General features: G+C 41.0%; 2 protein-coding genes and 1 long non-coding RNA gene across 3 annotated transcripts; 2 read left to right on the forward strand and 1 right to left on the reverse strand.

The window, feature by feature from the left end:
- The first annotated feature begins 4,151 nt into the window (after positions 1–4,151).
- On the forward strand, positions 4,152–11,688 carry tgoln2 (trans-golgi network protein 2). The gene is made up of 4 exons (XM_069682884.1): positions 4,152–4,328; positions 6,208–7,310; positions 8,622–8,705; positions 9,786–11,688. The coding sequence occupies exons 1-4, from the start codon at positions 4,265–4,267 to the stop codon at positions 9,789–9,791; spliced, it is 1,257 nt and encodes a 418-aa protein (XP_069538985.1). The 5' UTR covers positions 4,152–4,264; the 3' UTR covers positions 9,792–11,688.
- On the reverse strand, positions 11,386–12,998 carry LOC138610177 (dual specificity protein phosphatase 18). The gene has a single exon (XM_069682885.1). The coding sequence runs from the start codon at positions 12,902–12,904 to the stop codon at positions 12,356–12,358; it is 549 nt and encodes a 182-aa protein (XP_069538986.1). The 5' UTR covers positions 12,905–12,998; the 3' UTR covers positions 11,386–12,355.
- Positions 12,999–13,793: 795 nt separating this feature from the next.
- On the forward strand, positions 13,794–18,192 carry LOC138610953 (uncharacterized). Its single transcript, XR_011309587.1, has 3 exons — positions 13,794–14,292; positions 14,866–15,356; positions 15,855–18,192. It is a non-coding gene; the product is annotated as an uncharacterized lncRNA (long non-coding RNA).
- The last annotated feature ends 4,219 nt before the right edge of the window (positions 18,193–22,411 follow it).

Raw genomic sequence — 22,411 nt, forward strand, 5'->3', positions numbered from 1 at the left:
TGCTCCCGCTCGGAGTTCAGCGTCCCACAACAATGACAGAAAAGCAGGTCAGCGGCGTCCCAGCACACCGAACCCTGCTCGGGTACCCCGTTCCTCTCTCCGCACTTTTTACTGCATCTTTATTCACCGTTTGGCACGCTGCTTAGGCTTTAATTAACTCCGAGGTAATGGGATGGAGCCCCTGGGACCTCATTAGGCATTTCAATTAGTGAAAAATACACAAGGTAGGTTACAGTTTTTGGTGGCTTTGGAGATGAGGAGTGGTGCCAGGGATGGACCAATTATGTCGGAGCATGGGGGGAACGAGCTGGACGAACCCACCGAGCCCCCCCCCCCCCCCAACATCCAGCGAGTGATTTCCAGTCATTATGTTTATTGGCCTAATAAAGATGTGCTTCCAGGTAATAGACGGCACCGACAGGCACACTGGACCAACAGAGCAGTGTGGGTTAATTCACTTTAACCTTGATTTTAGATGATTTACTGATGTTTTTGACTTATTTATTGAGCAGAAATCAATTGTCAGTGACATCATCATCATAACAAATAATTACCCCTCCTTCAGGCTGAAAATAACTACACAGACGTGGACTGAGGATGTGTTTCTGTTTGTGGCACCACAAGTCTGTCACTTCTCCCCCGCCTTGTTTTAAGCGATCATTAGCCACAGTAAGTCTTTGCTTGTTTGCTGTGGTATCTTAGATCATCACCGTCTCGGTGCTGTCCCGTGCCTACTTCACCAATCCGTCAGAGAAATTACAGGTAATGAGTTGTCAGAACAGCCAGCAAATCTGCCTCCTCAAGGCCAAACATCCAGAGCAATGTTCGATTCTGCTCAGACAGAAGCCTTATTATGAAACTCAGTCCCCAGGTGACTTCACATGTGCTGCTTTATTAAAGACATTTCCCTACCTGCGCCTGCTTATTATCCTGCATGAGTGTCATTATAGTGAAGGGAATAACAGAAGAGCTGTTCAAAACATGATCATTATTTTAGTACAATTTTACTACATTTAATCCGTTATATCTATTTGAAGTGGAATAAACGGTGTGTTATCTCAAGATTCCCATGCTCCACTCAAAATGTAACACCTCACTGTTTATCTCTAATAACGTGTGTGCTTGCTGCTCCTCTCAACATCTGCCATGTAAGCACCAGGTCAGATTTAATACATGTTAATTTTTGCTCATTAAATTCTTCCAATCTCTTGCCAAGGTTTCTTTTTTGGGCCTTCCTTTGATCTTGAATTTATTCCAGGGTTAACCCTTTCATAGTTTACATACTGTACATAATAATGCACCAGGAGCTGTCATTTGAGAAGACACTAAAACCTGCGTTAGAAAAAAAGCATTATTTTGAGTAAAAAAGAGTCTAAAAACAGACACGAACACACTGACGCTGAATATTTCACATCATTGCGTTTCAAACTATGCCAACTAAGCAGAAAAGACTGACACATGTGTCTTCCACTGACTCCTGACCTTATAGTCCCATTAATAACAGGATGCAGCGTTTGCTTCACATGTGGTTTCCCAAAGTGATATTAATTGATTGTTTCTGTAACATTCACAGAGCTGAGCAGCACTCAGCTGGGGCCTTTGTGTGGATAGGTATGGCTGCTGTGAGCTTAAGAACCTCCTTAATGTATTATTCATACCCGTTTGACCTTAAAGACGAAAATGCAAATGAGTGTCAAGAATGGGAGGGATCATCGGACTTTTCAAATGTCAAATAGCCTGCCACAATTAAGACATATTCATTACAAGAGCCCACAGGTGCCCGGCACCCAGCTGAGATGTAAAACACCTCCAATTAACATTTTCATGATTATCTTATCTGTGAAGCGGCTGCACATCTTCAACTGTAATCCCATAATACTGTTAATTATCACTTGTGCTGTTAGCAGCTGTTAAATTGAGTGACTTTATTTTAGTCAATGGTGTTTTACTCTCCTCACTTAATACTATTTTATACCTGTTAAAGTGTTTATAGGGTTATTCAATGTATTTATAGTTTCTGCAGTCACACACACACACGAAGTGATCTGCTGTCATGACGTGCTTTTGTCACATTTTTTTTAAAGTGCACTAAATATCAATACTGCCATCTGCTGATGAGGTCACATACTGACTTTACCTCATGTTAACATTTCCATCATGTCAGCGCCTAACCTGTAGGTGGCAGTAATGAGACAAACGTTATCCCATCCAGTCCTGTGGTGGAGAAAAAAGATCTTTTTTGGGGGGTATATATCAGTGCTGTCTTTGTCTTTAAAAGTGTGGGTCAGTTTAGCACAAAAGGGGATAACAACAAGAGGTGGATGTTAACATGACATACCGAATCTAGCTTAAATTTCTATTATTTCATTAACGTATAATTTAATTAAATGTCATACTTTATACTGTACCATTTCACATTGCTAAATGTTGCTGCTTTTACCCATATATGTCACTTTATCTTTGTCACTTTTGCATAGCAGTTGTGTTCACCTCTTATTTTTATTTTTATCTTGTCCTATTCTACTTGTACTTGCCTTCTTGCTACTTGTCTTTGTGCTGTTGCAACAACCGGAATTCTCCTCTGGGGATCAATAAAGTACTATCTTATCTTATCTTATCTTATCTTATCTTATCTTATCCTAAATAACGTGTTCTCACATGTGATATCCAAATTAAAAAACTGAATAATACAGACGTGAAAGTCAGGTTGTATCCTCCAATTGATTACCTGTTTATACCAACATTCACAGACAGACAGAGCTAAAGTCAACTGTCCCAAAAGTGCAAACATGCTTTTCTCAAAAAAGTCACATACAGTGTTATGTGCAGGTATTGTGCAATGACAGTTTAAGAAAAGAGGAAGGGGGTCCTTCACATCCTCCCAGTTTGAATAACTGTCAAATGCCAGTAAACAGCAGTGTGGTGACATGAGGGTGGCTGGTTAAAGTCACTCAAAGACCGGTCACATGTAGGCCATGGAATATTGAAGCTTCAAGTGTATCTCTCAGCCTGGTTACATAACAACTGCTGTAAAACTGCTGATATGTATTCAGTATAAAAGAAAATGTGATTATGTGGAGGGAGGATCTTTTGTTTTCAAACGGGGGGATCCAGGGCTTAAGGCTGTGTCGTATTTACAGAGAATGATGCAAGAGCTGTACAATCTGATTTCAACATCAGTATAAAGTTTAAAGGACAATGAACGGTCTTTTTGCCCCCCCCCCCCCCCCCCCCCAAAAAAAAGTTTACCCCTATCAAAGACAATATCTTATTTTCCAGAACAAATTAAATCTTGTCTTACAGGACATGAACTTATCCTTTTGTTCTCAGAGAAACATCACATGCCTTCACAGAAAAGAAAGGTGTGATGAAAAGATAGTCATGCCTTAAGCAAACAAACAGACAGACGGCCTTTATGAATGCATGCAAAGGCAGGTGATAATCCCTCAGGCAGCTGTAGTAAAAGTATTGTTAAAAGACCATGAAAAATATACATAGTCTATGGGCTGAACCAGCTAGCCCGGTTATGTCAGCATCCGCCTTTTAGGTGGCAGTAACCTCCACCCCTGTGTTTTTCTGCAGAAGAAAAGAATGCTGATTTGTACACACACTTACATCATACAGTAGTTTCCACTCTATGGTCAGATGATTTAATGTTTCTAAATGGGTGGATGCAGGGTTACAGGCTCAGTGTATTTAGCAGTATGATGTAAGACCTGCGCAACTACTGAATTTTAATTAATTATGACTATATGAAGATGAGGTTGGTATTTGAATCTTTGAAACTTATACAAATTAACTTGTATTTGTTTTTGTATTTCAACTTTATAAAAAATTCTTTACTGATGCATCCTGTTGAAACAAAGAAACATCACATGCCTTTACTGAAAAGAAAGAACAGTCAGGCCTTTCGCAAGCAAAAAGAAAGGTCATAGCCCCCTTGTGTTGTGTCAGGGAGCTGGAGTGGCAATATGGTAACTACTGTGAACATAGTTAAATGAGAGGAACATGCTTTATTCATTGCTTTCGCTGAACTAGCACATATCATACAGCCCTGTAATGGCAGCAGCCGGCCGTTAATGGCAGTAGACTCCCTCCCTGCGTTAACGTCCGCAGAAGAAGAGCGGAGTGATTTGTACACGGAAGCAGAACCGCGTCTGATGTCAAATCCTCCAACCTGTCGTTCTGCGTTTGTCAACGCGTATTCTGCCTTCAACAAAGAAGAGACAGCTTGAATAGCTCTATTTTGTGTGGTCACTGGTGTATGGACACAATGAAGACAGCTTTTCTGTTACTCACGTTATTTCTGTGTCGTTGCTTGGTCAAAGGTGAGTGAAGTTTTATATTACTACGTTACGTAATTTTGTCGCCCCATTGGGAGAAATGTTTGACTCACACATAATCCCGATAAGCCAATTAAGCTAGTGAATATATAACAAAGTGTTCACATGCTTCAACAGAGAGGAAATGAAGTAATCAGGGAGGTTCGTTTCACAAGTCCCTTCATTTGACATTTATAAGCAAATATAAATATACAGTATAGGCAATATTATGCCTGTGGTACCGAAAAAAATGTATTTGCTGTTTCCTTTTGTGACCAAACAGGTTTTGTAAAAAAAAAAAAAAAAAACCAGTAAGTATTTAATGCAAATATGTTTTTTTCTTTAATTTCTTTTGTTTATTTATTTTTTGTTTACACAATCGAAATAATGTGAAGAAATAGGAAAACTGAAACACCGAATTTTTACTGGCATAACCAGATTTGTCTGTTAACAAATGGGCCACATCTACTTCATGTTTGGTTTCCTGTCGCCTCTCAGCTCCCAGTAAGTGCAGTGTACACAACAGAGTATATATAGAAGCTTAATCACACACCCAGACAACCAGCACTCTTATCCTGGCCTTAGCATTATTTAAATGTCAATTAGCTTGTGACAATTTTAGCAAACACAGCTGAAAGGAGGAACATTAAATTATCAGCAATCAAAGACAAGATCAGGTTTTACCTGTTTGGTTTGTTTTTTTGTACCTGATAAGAATCTCAGGCCATATAGGTTGAGCTGGGACATACAATGACCTAGTTCAATATAAAAACTGACATAACTTATTTATTAAGTACACAACTGCATTACTTGAGTCAAAGTATAGATACTTCTGGTCAAATATTACACCAATACAAGTGAAAGTGGCTCAGTCAAATTATTACTCGAGTTAAAGTACTGGAGTACTTGTTTTTAGAAATATGTACGTATTCAAACTAATAGGAACAAAAGTAGGAACAACCCAAAATACCTGATGACCAGGAAATATGTCAGCTGTAGCCATCATTACCACCACTAAATGAACTGCCTGCACCGAGTGAGATTTGCTCTGCTTCCTGTCTATGTTTGCTCTACGTTCAACTATGGAGGTACGGCAACAGAAGTTACTTTGTTACTGTCCACCCCTGCATGATTCAGCCTGTTCTACCTTCCTCGGGTATGTAAAATGGCTGGGAAAAGCATTTTGAACACCAGAAAGCCCATTAACTAAAATGCCCCTGCTTTGAGCCTTTTGCATGTCATTCCCGATAGCTCTCTCTCTCTTTCTCTACTGTTACTGTCCCATAAGAGTAAACAAGTGTCTCTGTGCGTTTTATCGAGCTCTAATATCTGTTGTCCACAACTTTGATGACATAGCATAAAATAAAAAGCATAAAAATGTCCAAACTGAGATGCAAAACTCTTCTATGGTAAGAGTTGCTACATTGGAAATGGTAAAAAAAAAGCATTAATGAAAGGGATTCTACTTACCATGTTCACCCTGTATACCAAAATAGTTCTCATTTTTCCATGCTGTTCTCCAATTCATGAAGGCTGCCTCCCACAATTCAATGTCATGACCTTTTATGTTTGCTTTATACTGCATATAATTGAATCTTGTAATAAAATTATCTCAGATAATTTAATCAAAAGTAAAGGGGAAGCTGTCAAGAAGAAGACGGGACATTACTCATAGGGTTAGACAGAACAAGACAAGTTCTGATAACACATTTTCAAACATTTGAAAGCAGAGAAGGAATGACAAGCTTGCAGCTGTGTCCAGGTCCACAGTGGCAGTGTTAATGGAGTTATTAGATGGCATTATAGTATGTTCTGCTTGTGTCACCAGGCCCCGTGTACTATTGTTTTAAACTTTATATTTTCTGTTGTGTTTACTTATTTACAGGGGCTCCGCTAATTGATGGGCCCATCAATGGGGGGCAAGGCCAACAAGTTCCACAAACTTCCAATGACAGTCCATCAGGAGGATCCAGTCCAGGTGGGGAAAATCAAAATTCAGCTGGTAGTAATGGAGCAGAAGCAGCAGATAAGACTGATGAAAAGGCTGGAGTAAAACCTAACAGTGGAAGGACAGCACAGGATGTGAGTGGAATGGAAAAGGCAGTATCCAAAGAGGGACAGACAGAAGGAGAGGGAACCAAGAAGGAAGATACAGCAGGACCGGAAGCAAAGAAGGAAGAGGCAGCAGGACCGGAAGCAAAGGAGGAAGAAGCAGCAGGACCGGAAGCAAAGAAAGAAGAGACAGCAGGACCGGAAGCAAAGAAGGAAGAGGCAGCAGGACCGGAAGCAAAGGAGGAAGAAGCAGCAGGACCGGAAGCAAAGAAGGAAGAAGCAGCAGGACAGGAAGCCAAGAAGGACGAGACAGCAGGACAGGAAGCCAAGAAGGACGAGACAGCAGGACCGGAAGCAAAGAAGGAAGAAGCAGCAGGACCGGAAGCAAAGAAGGAAGAAGCAGCAGGACCGGAAGCAAAGAAGGAAGAAGCAGCAGGACAGGAATCAAAGAAGGAAGAGGCAGCAGGACCGGAAGCAAAGAAGGAAGAGACAGCAGGACCGGAAGCAAAGGAGGAAGAGGCAGCAGGACCGGAAGCAAAGGAGGAAGAAGCAGCAGGACCGGAAGCAAAGAAGGAAGAAACAGCAGGACAGGAAGCCAAGAAGGACGAGACAGCAGGACCGGAAGCAAAGAAGGAAGAAGCAGCAGGACAGGAAGCAAAGAAGGAAGAAGCAGCAGGACAGGAAGCAAAGAAGGAAGAGGCAGCAGGACCGGAAGCAAAGAAGGAAGAGGCAGCAGGACCGGAAGCAAAGAAGGAAGAGACAGCAGGACTGGAAGCAAAGAAGGAAGCGGCAACAGGACTAGAAGAATCAATAAATAGATTTCCGTTTGAACCTAGTATGAGGGATGAGGCAGAAAGCAGCCATTTCTTCGCCTACCTCGTCACTGCAGCTGTGTTGGTGGCAGGGCTTTACATCGCTTACCATAACAAGCGCAAGGTACTTGCCATTTTGTTTGCTATCTCTCTGAAGCACACTTCCTGTTTCCACTGACCCAGATTTGAGTTGCAAACATGTTTGAGTCAACCATGTTGCGAGAAACAAAGACGAAATGGTATTTCCAGTTTTGTTTCCGAAACCCAGAAATGAGTGTTTAAGTTCTCTGGAAGACCTTTTGTATTCTGTCAGGTGGAACAAGTTGACCATAGTTTAACACTTGTTGCACTCCACATAACTGGCATTTAGCTGAATTCTTGAAACATGTCGCCAGCTTGCGAGTTGCAGATATATTTCTAGGCCCAAAAAGGCAAATGGCATCTTACAGAAACCTTGAGCATTTTGGGGTAGCGAGATTTGAGCCGACAGTTGTTTTTACGTAGCTTAACATAAAACTAGAAAAAGGAACATAATATACAGCTATCCAAAATAGAGCACCTCTAACACTCACTAATTTACAAATTGTGTATCAAACAGTACAAAAAAAATGCAGTTTAAAAATCACAACAGGCTAGTTGGTTTACCCCAAGTCCACTTTTTTTAAGTTAAGCTAATGGCAGCTAGCAGTAGCCTCGACTGTACTATAAGAGTGGTATTCATTTTCACATCTAACAATTGGCAACTTAATAGAGCAAACATAGAAAGATGAATGGTCTGGTATGTCCCTTGGTTTAGCATAGACCCTTTTAGAGGCTACTAAAGGTTTAACTATGGACACACTTGTTTTGTGGATCGTGTTTCATACAAGAGGCTACGTCTGTTTAAAATGTCCATTCTGCTCACAAATTGGAAGTCGAAAGAGGAGACAAAAACAAAAACACAATATGTGGTTACCTGTGACAGAAATGCCCTTCCTGTTACAATGAAGAGCATTCAATGAACTGAAGAACACGTTCTTTAAAGTTCACCTCTGTAATTTCAGATGTCAAACTTATTGACCCAAATATTAAAAATACTCCTTAGATAATTCAACATATCTTTCTGCACAATATCCATCAACACCTCAACCTGAGGGAAATTAAACGACCTAGAGAGACACACACACACACACACACACACACACACACACACACACACACACACACATACATGCACACGATATACTGTAAATAAAGTTTCTAATTATTTAAAGCAAACTTCATGTTACATTAATGTTCATATAATTGTAACTGTGTGTTATCCAAGTATTTGGAGAACTGATCTCTTAGTGCTTAAGCAATGTTGTTTTTAAACCTTTCATGAAAACAAAGCCTCCTTCAATTACATTTAAAACTTGCCAATAACATACTAATATATGCCAATACTTTTTTCCAGATCATTGCCTTTCTCTTGGAGGGAAAGCGATCCAGATCGGCACGTCGACCTAAATCCTCAGATTACCAGAAGCTTGATCAACAAGTAAGTTGTTTATCAATGATGACTCCTTTTTTAAAATCAAAGCAGAGAAACATTTTATATTTCAGCCATATCTCGTCAGAGGGAGTGATGTACTGAATATCAGCACTGCTGTGATTTGGTCGCAGCCTCGTGCTGAAGATAATCACAGCAGTGCTGATATTCAGTACAACATCACAACCTCAAGTGTGATATTGCTTTTATACAACAGTTATACAAGCAGCAATTAGAAGTAAACAGTAATAATCAACAACAGATAATTATTTGCTCCACCAACTCAACTAGTTCCATAACTTAACTGAAACTGGACTTTTGTTGCCGTGCAACCCAAACATTCTCCAGCACTCTGTAGCCATGTCCCAATCCAGGGGCTGCAGCATTTGAAGGAGGCAGTCTACGGAGGATTCGTCATTCATAGCCTGCATAGACCGTTAAAGCCAAACTGAAATGAGATGGTCTGCGGTCTACGGAGGATTTCCTGTTTGCATCACGACTTGCAACAGGTAGCTAGCGGCCTAACTAGCATAACTAACATCACTTAACTTAAACTTTTATTTTAAAGACAATTTGTTTGAAGGGCCCTTTCGGTTTTTTTGAACATGTAAAGCTAGCTATTTGACTGAGTTGAAACCAACAACTTTTAAATTTAAAAGTTAATTCCTCGGCCACGTAAAAGTCCGCCATCTTGTTTGAATTTGGCGCGCAATGAATCTTGGGACACACTGGAGCCTTTGACGTGCTGCTGTGACGCAATCAGCCTTTAAATACAGCCCCTGGATGCACAGATTCAGCCTCTGTATTAGAACACAGTCTGTCTACAGGTTACCACAGATCAGCTGGCTTTTTATTATGCACATTTGTCTGTATGTTTTAATTGATCATCAACCAGTGGAATATTAGTCTGTTGTGTGATTCAGAGGTACCAGCTTGATCAATGTAGACATACACGGTCTGCTGTAATGTTAATTAACAGTATTCAGAACACCTGGCGGAGGTGGAGTGATATTTACAGTGAAAAGTCCCAGTGATGTCAGAACTAAGTGTTTTCTAATTTGTTTTTAATTCTTTACTATTTTCTTCCAGATGTGATCTCGCTTCGTTCTCTGGAAGCCATTGCCTCGTGCAGCTGAAACACTGGGGCTGGTGTCAGAAGTGGGTGAATTGATACTGGCTGTAGATATTTTCCTGGTGTAGTTTGCATTGATTTCACCGTGCGGTCAATGGAAATCTCTACCTTTAGATGCTTATTGTATGACTATGCAGATGACACCATTGCCTTATGGAGGGGTTTCGTGAAATGCAGTGGGGGTATTATAAGCATGTTGTTTTGCACTTGTGGCTGTTTTCCACTTTGAAGGCAATCTTGCAATTTCACCTGGCTAAGGTTTTGACTCAGGATATTTCAGTAGCAGATGACAATTTTAGCTTAGTGGATAGTTTGTACAGTACATCAGTGACTACACTGTGTACCTAAATAAGCCATCTGAATATGTGTTGTGTCAAATTTCTTTCAGGTTGTCTAAAATGTCTACGATAAGTCTGTTTCGGTGTGGGAAGTATCACAATGAGATTTCTGCTCGTGCTCATAACCATATGGTGTTGGCGAAATGAATGTAAAAGCAACCTTTAATTTCCAAACAAAATGTTAGCACAGTGCTAACCCACTTTACCTTCCTATATGATATGAGATTAAGGCTGTGCTTAAAGCAATAGTTTGACATTACTTTCTTGTGGAGTTGGATGAGATGATCACTCCTACATCTTTCTCTTAAATGCAACATAAAGGCTACAGCCTACTGTTGGTTAGCTTAGCCTTGCATACGTTTTGAAAATATGTAAACAACTAGCTTGCCTCTGTCCAAAGCTAACAAAATATGATCATCTATCGTCGAAGTCCTACTGTCAAAAATCATTTTGCAGTTTTAAAATCTAAGGTTGCAGGTTGCAGCGTAGGTCTGCTAGGCTAGCTTACCGGCTGATGACTGTAGCTTCGTATTTAGCATACGAACCATGTACTCATCTTAGCAAGAAAGGTGACCAGCATATTTCCAGAAGTATTGCACTACTCCTTTTAAAAATACAACCAAAAAACTGAGTGATGTTTTAATTGCTGTAAGGGTGCTGGGTTCACAAGTAAAAGCCTTTTTATTTATCCTCACTGACTATGAACAGTCTGTGTGGTAAGACTGGTGTTGTTAATATATCTAAACAGTTGTTTGGTTACTGTATGACTGCCCAACACCTCTGTGGATAGGTATGTCTCTTTTCAATCGGCATTACTAACGTGTGCCACTTCTTACTTTGCGTCACAACTCTTATCTGAATTGTTTCACATTTAAACAGTTTATGGGGGAAATTGTCCCACAGCTGCTTTGTTTGGACTGACAGGAATGCATTATGTCTTTCTGGGGATAGGTTGACCACTAATACAATAGCTGAAATCTTTTCTTAAAATAGATTTGTTTATGTTTAGAGAAAACAAACTGACATGTGTGCCAAATTGTGAACATTTTAACTGTGAGTTAATGTGTGATTCTTGTTTTGTGCCTGTTTGCTTAATTAAGATTATGTTGATACTTTGCAGTGGTCAGAATATATAGAGAGCCCTTTCTATGAAGAAGAAGGATATCTTACATCAATAATTGTTTCTTGGTTGAAGGAAGTCTGTGTTATGTTCCCCAAACTATAATTTTATTGTGAAATCTGCTAATTTTGTTTACAACACATTGCCATTTTCACAACTGACAAATCCAACAAAGGTTAATTAAAAACATCACGAATCACTCAGTGACTAAAATGAGCATGAAATAAGCATGTTTTCAAGATGTTAAATATGGCTACATAATAAAGATAAAGTATTTATTTCACTTTGTTAATAATGGCTGTCCAAACTGCTGTCCTTCAAATGTTTTATTGCACAAATGTGTGTGATCAACCAATTAGGGTGAGTATTGATTCACAAAATAAAAGCTTTTTGTACTTTCCAGTCTCAGATGAGTCTCATTGAGTGCTTCATGTCTACTGTCAAACTGCTTTAAGAGATTCAGGGTCAGTGGGACAATAAGTGCTTGGATCCTTAAAGTACAAATACAACAAGATAAAAAAGTTCTGCATTCAAAATCCCACAAAGGATTATCAGCAGACTACATAAATTGTTAAATTGACGGCAAAAGTCCTGCTAAAAAAAGACACTGAAATTGAGGTAATAGTTTATCCTATAGTGCGTTATAATGCCGGTTTAGGTGAAGCTAGTTAATCCCAAAAGAGTTACAAGATCAATCAAATGGGTCAGATTTCAAGTTTTCTTAAATTTTTGTAAAACTTGAATCCTTCTGATCCAGAGTGGAAAATAACACTAAAACTGATGCTCATAGAAACAGGAATGTGAAAAGGGTCCCCAACAAGACACTTAATATAGTCAGGAATAAGTGGTATAATGCTCAAAAATACATTGAATCTCATAAACTTATGTTTCTTTATTTAATCTAAGCCAATATCTTTATTTGAGAATAGAAACTTGCAAGTTTAACTATCAGATAAATGTATGAGTAGAAGTATAAACACGTAGTCAGGAGCACATTGGCTGCCACACACTGTACAGTGTGTTCCTCTTTTGTTGACTTATGTCCCCACACAGCAATGCAGTGACTTCTTCATAGTGGCATCATATTTCTGGCCTCCTCCTCATAAATGTCTGGTATTTCTCCCATGGAGGAGGTTACCATGCGCACAGAGTTACATCCACGCAGCTCCATCTCATACTGTGTAAGCTGCTTCCAGAAGCCATTATTTGGCCTCACCATGGGGCGGCAGGTCTTCACCCACCTGTGGGCCTCCAGCAGAGTCGCACCTCGGTGCTTCATCAGGTAGGCCATGCAAACGGAGGCAGAGCGGCTCACACCGGCGTTACAGTGCACTAATGTCCGGCCTCCGCGCTCTGCAGTCAGATGGATTTTATCTGCTACCTCATCAAAGTGCACACTGAGAGGAGATAGTGGGGAGTCAGAGACCCGGATGTGGATGTACTCCTCAACACCAGGAGGAGGAGGGCAGCTGCTCCCGGTCTCAGTGACGTTCACGATGCAGGTAATGTTGCACCGAGTCACCTGGGAGGAATCACTGGCCGCTCTGCCGTTACTGAGGTAAAGATGGTCGGTGACTCGGCACAGGCCTGACAGACCTGCGGGACCCGACTGCTGCATGAATAGGGTCAAATATACCGCTGCAATAACGTTAGCTAAACTCACAAAAACGTATCACGTAGCTCGGTTGTTTGGGCAGCGCGGGACAGTCTACTGCTATATGAGTAAGGCGAGTCAGGAAGGCCAAATTTATGTTAGCGGGCACTCTGTCGCCCCCAGCTGGATGGAGGTTTCATGAAGCGAGACGAAAGCGTCGCTCATTTTTGTGAGAAACCCCCAACAATCAAATAATTAAATAAATATTTCTCTGCTGAAAGCTTTGATTGGCAATTTTAGATGTTCAAATAGACAACGAACTATGGACATGCAGAATCCGGTTTGGTTAGTCATTTTAACACTTAAAGGAAGAATGGCCTAATAAACAAAATATGGAAAAAAAATAACAGATGAAATAAAATAGACTCTTTTAGGCTAGCCTACAGCATGGATTGCCATAGCAATAACTTTGTTCAACATATGGTTATAGGCTACTGTGTCAGTATTTGTCTAAAATCATGAGAATCTCACTCCAATTTATCTTCCTCTTACACCCTTTAGCACCATCTGCTGACTCAAACATGCAATTACAAATCTCTGAAAGTTTTCATATATAAAATAATCCATTTTGATTAGCTGTTACACTTACACTCCGAACCACAAGATCCATTTAGAGATAAGTTATTAGGCTACTGATATTAATGTAAAAATAGGCTACATAAATACGCAGCAGAATTAGATAATAAATTAGTTTTTACTTTAATTAATTTGTAATTACGTTTAATAAAAACCTTCAGTTGTATTACAGTATGTCCCGAGTTATGTAAAAACAAACAAGAAAAACTGTGGGCTAGTGTTTGGTTGGAGGTGGTTGGTGTGTATGAGCTGCTGGAGCCTGCAGGCAGTCCTCCGTTGCCCGGGAAACACAGATGGTGAATGAAGGGCGCGCATACAAAAGAGCTCAAACCTGTGGCAGCAGCTGGAGCGCGAGCCTGCTCATTAATGCAGCTTTGTGAGGTCCTGCTTAGTCAAAGACGTCGCTGTTCTCTCTAATACCGCCCATCCATTCTCTTTGTCCCGGGGCTTCCGGCTCCACTTCACCCTGTTTTCTCCGCGGACCGGAGCAGTCAGTGCGCAGCTGTTGTCGGCACTCCCACATCTGCTCATCTCTGCTCGGCGGCCATGAAGACGACGCTCCGCCGAGGCTCATGTTAGTGCGTAGCGTGTAGTCCAGAGGGCGAGCAGCCTTTTACTGAAGACGACAATTAGCCTACTACTACACACACAGCTTGTATGTGTAGGTTAGAGAGCTTGAACCCAACATGGAAGAAGAAGAAGAAGAAGAAGAAGATGTGATGTTTTCGCACCGTTTCATGCTGCGGACAGGTGGACGAGGAGCCTGAAGATCACTGGTAGGAGAAAAAATGACCTTTTAATGTCTATTGTTTGCTCTTCTTTTACTTCAAAGCGCCTTTATGTGCTAACCAAACAGGTTAAATTGGGATAAACTGCTAGATTAGATCAACATTTTTTAAAAATGTCCTGCAGAGGAGGGCCTAGTCTGTCTTTGCTCAATCTCACATCCTGGCAAGATTTATGAATTTTAAATTATTCTTTTTTATAGAAAAGCTGTTTCTGGTGGACACATGACAGATTAGAATAAGGCGAAGGTTTATTTAAACTTGAAGATATGTTGCTGTTGGCTCTGCCACAGTAGCTCTAGCCTGCATTTTCTTTCATCCATATATAAGCAGCAGGAGCTGCAGCCACTATACCAGGTGTTTACGCTGCTTGGCCAACAGAAATGTCAAACAAATGTAACTCAAACCTTAGCCATTGTCTTAAGTTCTTGTTTAGCGTATTTTTTTTAGGTTAATTGAAGGTAAATTCAGCCCTTAAATACAACAACTGTAATGCAAAAACATGCTGTAACATCAAATATGGTTATTTATAACAATCTTATTCAGTGTGCTTTCATTTTTTAGGTGACCTTGTGGTCAGCGTTGCATGGACTGTGCACAAGATTCATCTTCTGAGATGCTGACATGTCACCAGTTGGGACACGGGGAGGATCCAGCAGCAGGACAGGTTATGTGTACAGGCTGGGTTATCTTATTTAGAATCATGGGGGAGGATTGTCTTCACTGGCAGAGATGAGAATGGAGATGGAGTCTGTTAGATAACTGATCTAATTGTAGTCCATTTTAAGTGAGTGATATCTTACAGCAGTGGGTGTGCTTCAGTCTCATTTGTGTTTAAAAAAGGGGGGGGGGGAGGAAAGTAATCCCTGGGGTGTCTTTGGAAGATAGTTGGGTCGCGTCCCACTTTTTCTGCTGCTTTGTCTTGTGTGTTTCTCTCCAGTTACACCGAAGAAAATGCAGATCACGGCTCGCACCAGACCTCAGCAGCTGCATCGCACCATCGCCCTCTCCTGCGCCGCCTCACACACCGGATCCGCCTGTAGATTTACACCACGGTGACTTTTATTTCCCTCATATTCTCTTTACACTCCACACTGAGACTTGTTATATAGGTCTGGATGAACATAAACTGCAGAGCCTGTTCTTCTATCGTGCAGGATGTGCTCCTGTGTGTGTGTGTGTTAAGCCTCTGTGCTGGCTGAGCGAGCAGATAAATGGGGAACTGATACAACATGGGAGATTAGTTGTGTGTTAAATCGCTGCCATATTTTCTGCTGTGTGCTATAGTATCCTTTCCAAGGATTACGGTGAAGAAGGGAGATAAACCAACCTGAAAGTGAAGACCATATGACCAAATCAGATTAGCATAATCAGCTTTTCACACTCATTATTCAACATTATGCAGGATTATCTTCACAAATGTTTGCATGTTAGGATGGAAATATGTGTATATGGATATTTTTTAGGTGTTAGAAAGCAGAAAAATCTTAAAATCTCAGCACCATTTCTTTCCTCTTATTACCATAACAGATGTTGTGTTACATGTCCTGCAGTGATCGATGCATGGTGCCATTCCTGCTGTCCTGTACCTGCAGAAGGAGAGAATCCACCTTCATGTGTTTCCCCAATGAAAGACGACTTCTGCTGCTTCTGTGTATCAGTGAAGAGGGTTTCCAGTAGATAAACAGGCCACCACTCTTTTGCATTTACTGTCAGCATGATCAGATTTAGCGGGAAGGTAGTTTTTTTCCCTGTCTCCTTAGAATGTTTTGTGAGTAATACTGATATACTCTCTGATCAAAAACAGCCATCAAACACCTCTCATGCTTTCTTCTTCAGCTGCTGTGTGCAGTGACCTCTCTGCTCTGCTACTCTGTCAAACACTTCTTCTCCTTGTTAAAAAAAACACCTTAAATTCACTAGAAGCTTTGTTGTAACAATGCTCTCCTTTGTGTTAGCTTCCCACCAAAGCTAACATGTATCTTTGCCAGATCCAGAACCGTAGCGTTGTGATATTCTCGGCCTGTGATGTTAAAAAAAAATCTGCTAAAAGCGTGCGAGAAGGATGACTAGTTTTCTCACTTTGCCGAGGTGTAATTCACACAGTATGTTCTCTGTTTGTCTTGAAACAATACGTGCTCGGTGTATTTATTCAGTTGTGTGTGGGTGTGGGAGTGTCTGTGTGAGTGCGTGTGTTTGTGTGCATGCGTGTGTCCGTTCTGTGTGTGTGTGTGCATGTGTATTATATGTATTAGGTAAAACAGACATTTGAAAAGGTCCTGAAGCTACAAGCTGCTTTTCGGTAATCTTCTCGAAGTTTAAAACAAGCCGTCCGCTCTTCTTTTACACCCTAAATGTACCAGACACGGGATAAAAGATATTTACACCTGATTCTTAGCATTATTTCAGACCTCATTGAAGTACCAGTTAGGTGGGGATTCATGACTTTTGCTGTAAATGAATGCTGTGTACTTTTCTAAATGATGCCTGCTGGTGTTAATTAAACCGTCCTGTTGCTACGCCCCCATCACCTGATACTTAAGCAAATTACGCTAAATGCTAATAATTATGTGCAAATAGCTTTTTACCCACGTCTGCGCTCTACTAACAGCCTCTCACTAATATCTAACAATACTAATGTGTGCTAACAGTCGATGATTACTAACCTGAGCTCTGAATGCTGATGGCTGGCCTTGCTCTCTCTAACACACTGACTAACCCTCTGCTTTACGCCCGCAGTCCGACACACACACTCCTCTCTCATCGTCCTGCAATCCTTCTTCTACAAATGACCAAAGTAGATGGATTACTGTAGGAGAAAATCAATGAAGAAGTGTTACAGCGAAGGCAAGAAGGGTTTCAGGAAGTGGGAAGGGAGACGTGATTAACAAGATGAAAAGAGGAGCAGGAGCAGCTGCTGATTTCAAACTGGGTTGACCACATACTTAAAAACTGCAATCTGATTCCAAACGTTGTTAGCGCACTGTGTCACACTTCACAGGCGAAATTCACATCTTTGAAAACCTATTTTCAGTCTCTGCCTGCGCACTGTGTGGTCAACCTTCACAGGTGAGTGCGTGGCTTGTTGTCAGGTAATAAATAAGACAGCAAGACGCAAGCCAAGCAAATCTCAACTCTGCTACTACCACCACCTGCCACTCTTACTAACATCTCCGTTTAATTTTTATTTACTGATATCAGAATGAAAAGAAAATGAAAGCATGCCGAGTGTTTCTAAAGACGACAACTTTACGACATTGTACAGAAGCTTTTATCCAAAACATCCTCTTTTGCCATGAGTAAATGCTTTTAGCAAGTGAGGTCTTAGAAGTGCTTATTAACTTGCAAGACAACTTTGTTCTTCCAATAACCTACTAACATTACAATAAACTGAGACTAACCAACACGTTTTATTCGCTCTCTGCAAACTAACAAACTAACCTACTAATAAACTAATCATCTAACCAACACTAACTCAAATCACTAACTGTGTGCTGAATCAGTGACGCACCCTGATCTTAAGGAGCTGCATCGTTAATGAGTGTACTAACATGATTCAAAGCTACTGATGGGACTGAATGTGCCTTTCTGCATCTATGTGTGTGACTGTGTGTGCGTAGGAGAGAACACAGAGTGACAGTATGTGTTTGTATGTGTGTGCAAATGTAAGCAAATTCCAAACAGGATATGCGATCATCTTATTTGTGTTTAGCTGGTTTAGCTATTTAGCTTAGCACCAGGCTTCATATAAAAAAACAATAACTTTGAATCTTTAGGCATGTATAAAAAAATAAATTGAATGTACACAAATATTTTTGTACTTTTGCTAACCGCTAATTCATCGGCTGTCTTTACAACATACTTTTGTAATAAATGTTCTTTTAAAGTACATTTCACTGTCTCTTTTCTCACATATTTACACTTAAAATGGGGTAGACTACTCAGTCTGTAGGGACTTGGCTTGGGAAGCGTAGGGTGGCTGGTTTAAGTCCCCGGATGGACTGTCATGACAGAAGGAGCAAATAGGTTTAAGGGTGTGTTAATCAGTGTTATCGGGGTGTCTGCTGATGTGTGTATGGTGTAAAACGAAACTACAAAGATGGCCGAAGCCAACCAAACAGTAACATGGTGCTCAGAGCACGGAGAGCGTTGACGATAGAGAGAGTACCACACACGGGGAAGGCCAGGGCTTCGAGCGACTGGCCAGGTACTCCCAATTGCACTGAAGCCACGCCTACCAGGAAACTTTCAACACAGAAAGAACCACAAACAAGGAAACACAAAACAGTAGCTGTAGAGGTGCCAGTTCCACTTCCTGGGCACTGTCGAGGTGTCCTTGAGCAAGTACAAAAAGTTAAGTAAAAAAGGCACCGAATCCCCAGACTGCTCGTGCGTATGTCCATGTACAGCCCCCTCACTCTGACATCTCTCCATTAGTGCCCTAATGTCCATCGGGTCCCTGTTTGTGCACGTCTGTATTTCGGGGCCTTTGTGTGTGTAGCATGTTTGTAAAAACAGTAGGAAAAAAAGTGCGTCTTCTTTCTTTCTTCTTAAATTACAGAGTCAATCACAAAACATCAAATCCAAGCGAGCATTCAAACTCTCCACAACAAAAGGTACAACAGAGTCCTTACAAAGAATATGTTTTCTGCAACCAGCCAATAAATTACAGCGCTTTATTTCTATGGCGATAAGGAGTACCACCTCCAGGAGTGCCATTATAACGAACAATAATAAACAACATCTTTGCTGCTTGATTGCTGTAATCATACTGAAGCATGATTGCTGCCTCAGCAGGTTAAACACATGCAGAGTTCAAGAATCCTAAATATGTTTATTTAGTCATTTATGTGATGCAGTATGAGTTTGGTTTTTTCATGTTTATGTAAGACATAAAGGTGGTACAGCTATGTCACCATGTGGATTAATACATAAACCCTCGAAGATAATGCTGTCCTGTACATGTTACTACTTATCAATGGGAAAATGTAAAGATCGGCATGGTTGCAGAGTTCCAGCAGGGGGCAGCATCTCATCAGGTTAGAGCAGTCACTGCTTTTTGGTGCAGTCTGATCTCTCCCAACAGATTATTAGTCGTTCTGCTTCTATTTGCAGCCACTGGATTAATGTTTGCAAGATTTAACATCATCTAAATGAGTGATAAACTCTATTTATTCTGAATATTTACACTATATGTTTTCTGTCATGTGGTTAAAACTATGTAATTCAGAGTGGCAAGACCTGTAGGTGCAAGTTTAAATGCATCTTTTCTTGTAAAAAATGCACATTAAATTGTTTAAGTGCGTCAATTTTAAGGGAGTGAATTAAATGTTGTTGTTCCAGACACAAAGGTCAGAGGTCATCCCTCTCTGTATTCTGAGATTGGAGGCCATGCAGACTGCAGCAGTGTCCACTGACATCAGATCCACCAAAGTTTCCCCCAAAACGTGGCACTTGTGTTTATGTATTTAACTACATATGAGAAATAATTCACACATATCGCCGGACCCTCACTCCACCGTCCTCCTCCTGTGCGTGTGTCAGACAGAGGGGGCTCTGCTTTGCCCCCCACTTGAGCACGATGTGATCCAGATGACGGGGGTTTCCAGAGGTATAGGAGCAGCGGGGCCCGGGGTCTTCATGGGTCAGCTGTAATTCACCACAGAGCTCAGAGAGCAGGGTCTTAGCACACACAAAACCCCTCACAGAACATTGAGGCTCCACTTAAAGTCTTAAATATCACACGAGCTGCAGTTCAAAGGCAGGTATGTTGGGATGACAAACATTAATCGGCTTAATGATGTTCTTTTTGCCAGACTTTGAAAACACACTTATGCTGGAGTTTACAGGGACTTGAACGCAACGGAGGCATTCGTGGCCCAGAGAGAGAAGAAACTGCGCGCACTGGCAAGAAATAATTCCACAATTATCTCATCGTTTCAGAATTTCTGGAGGTTTTACCGATTGTCTATTTCCGTTTGAGTCTTTCCCTGAGTGAAAGGAGGAATGTCTGTGTGTGTGTGTGTGTGTGTGTGTGTGTTTATGTGTGTGATCCAGAGGCAGCTCTCTGTAACCAGAGCCTCCATCACAGGGAGGATGTCTGCTGAAATAACAGCTCGCTGCCTGCAACGGAATTTGTCTGTAAGCTGTAAAAGATGGTGAGGGAAGAAGAAGAAGAAGAAGAGGAGGAGGAGGAGGAGGAGGAGGAGGAGGAGAGCTGGGGAAGTGTTTCTCTGTGCGGCGCTGTAATCAGCGCTGCTCGGCCCTGCGGATTTTAAAATAGTAAATCCGCTGAAAGAAAGTTCAATCGCTGAGTTCTCTCCGCGTACATGTGTGTGTTTGTATGTAGTGTCTCTTCCTGAATGAAGACGTGTGTATGTGGTTGAGGTTTTCTATTTTTAGGACACAAGTCTTGTTTAGGCCTGCTCTATATTCACTACTGTTAAAGTGTTTTACAGGAGTAAACAGTTCATACTGTCCATATACGTTTGCAAATATACAAAAACCATAATGTAATCTACCTCCATGCAAAATATCAGATTGAGAAACCAGAACAAACAACACCTTTATGTCTCATTGCCAAGTTGCATTTCACAAAACATGCGTGTTACCAAAAGTCCTCTGTTGCAGACAGGTTAAGTTATGAAGAGACGTGTGACCTCGCTGCAGAATGTGAGGCGCAATTGCATTTTCAAAACCTGATTGTGCTCCTGTGCAGAGGTGTCTGTTATTTTTCTGTTTCAAAAATCCAAATTTGCTTTAAAAGAAACATTTGATTTTTGTCAGTGTCATATTTCTTCATGTATCATGAAGTTATCCCGAGCGGTCTGCGTACAGGGAGACCTCAGGGCTCATAGCCGGGGCTCTTATTATTTTGGGCCCCAACACAAGTATCGGAGAGCAGGAATGGAGGTGCGGAGCAGCAGAATTTGGGTCAGGGGTTGCGGGTCTTTAAATGTACAATAGGGGCTTTAACACAGGGGCAGGGGGAGTTCAGGAAAATGGTTTGCAGACTTTTAAAACATTTGAAGACGAGAAAAAATCCAGCTAATCTGTACGAACAGGGCAATCTCTGTTCTGACCAGGCTGCAGGACCCTCTGACCAAAAAAACATGCAAAGAATGACATGACTCCAGGTCTGTCGATCCACAGATCATGAAGTAAATCTGCATCTTGCAGCAAAGTTTACAGAATTTGCCTTCTGTCTTTAAATGACATGATAAAAGTAAATATCAGTTTAATGTCTATGAGTTAAGTAGAGCACTGGGGGAGTTTGGTTTAGCTTTGTATAAAGAAAAAACTGCTTAAAAGAAATACACCCATCAGCACCTTAAAGCCGACTTTTCTACTCATGTTCGAAAAGTTCCAGCAGGTAGCACCGCCTAAAATCACCCAAACATTTGATTTGTTGGTGTATGGATTAAACAAAAAGATTCACGCTGTTCATAGTATAAGAACTATGAGACCACTCCAAATGTTCCTTAAATCAGCATCTCGCTCTACATGTCGTGGCCAGCCCGATCCAGATCTGAACCCCATAGAATGTGATCAAGAGGAAGACGGATGGTCACAAGACATCGAGCAAAGCCGAGCTGCAGAGTGGCCTAGTGTCACCCAACAGCATGTTTTCTTTGCATTATTCAAGGCCTGAAAAACATGTTTTTGTTTTCTTAGCCAGTCGTTATTTTCTTCAAATAAAAGACCTAAATGAGAATATTTTATTTGGAAGCAGGGAGAAAGTTTCTATACAATTAAACAAAAGTTAATTTTGCACAAAGTAGAACCAGAGGAAAATGTATTTTTGCAGTGGACTCTTCCGGAGCTATTTGTCAGGATGGAGCCAGGCTTGTTGTTTCCCCCGTTTCCCGTCTTGCTAGGTTAAACATCTTGGATAAAGCAATCTACTTAATGCACAAGTGTGCATTTCTAAAACATATTAAACTTTTGACTTAAATATGTTTGCACCTAAGTGTGGGTGCACAGTTGTTAGAGTTATAGGTAGAGTTATGCACCCTTTTAGTTTGAAAACTGTTTCATATATTTCAGTCAGACAACTCACGTTGTTATAGTTTGAAATGTTTATTGCAGCAGATAATATCTTAAACCCCCC

The sequence above is a fragment of the Semicossyphus pulcher genome, unplaced genomic scaffold, assembly GCF_022749685.1.
Source record: "Semicossyphus pulcher isolate SPU_LCO1_2020_fin unplaced genomic scaffold, fSemPul1.0.p SCAF_6, whole genome shotgun sequence".
NCBI classification, from domain to species: Eukaryota; Metazoa; Chordata; class Actinopteri; order Labriformes; family Labridae; genus Semicossyphus; species Semicossyphus pulcher.

Bases quoted from the DNA above. Each gene is read 5' to 3' on its own strand.
- tgoln2 (XM_069682884.1), top strand. From the start codon at position 4,265: ATGGACACAATGAAGACAGCTTTTCTGTTACTCACGTTATTTCTGTGT. The intron at 4,329-6,207 runs GTGAGTGAAGTT...ACTTATTTACAG, and splicing joins GTGTCGTTGCTTGGTCAAAG to GGGCTCCGCTAATTGATGGG. The intron at 7,311-8,621 runs GTACTTGCCATT...ACTTTTTTCCAG, and splicing joins CTTACCATAACAAGCGCAAG to ATCATTGCCTTTCTCTTGGA.
- LOC138610177 (XM_069682885.1), bottom strand. From the start codon at position 12,904: ATGCAGCAGTCGGGTCCCGCAGGTCTGTCAGGCCTGTGCCGAGTCACC.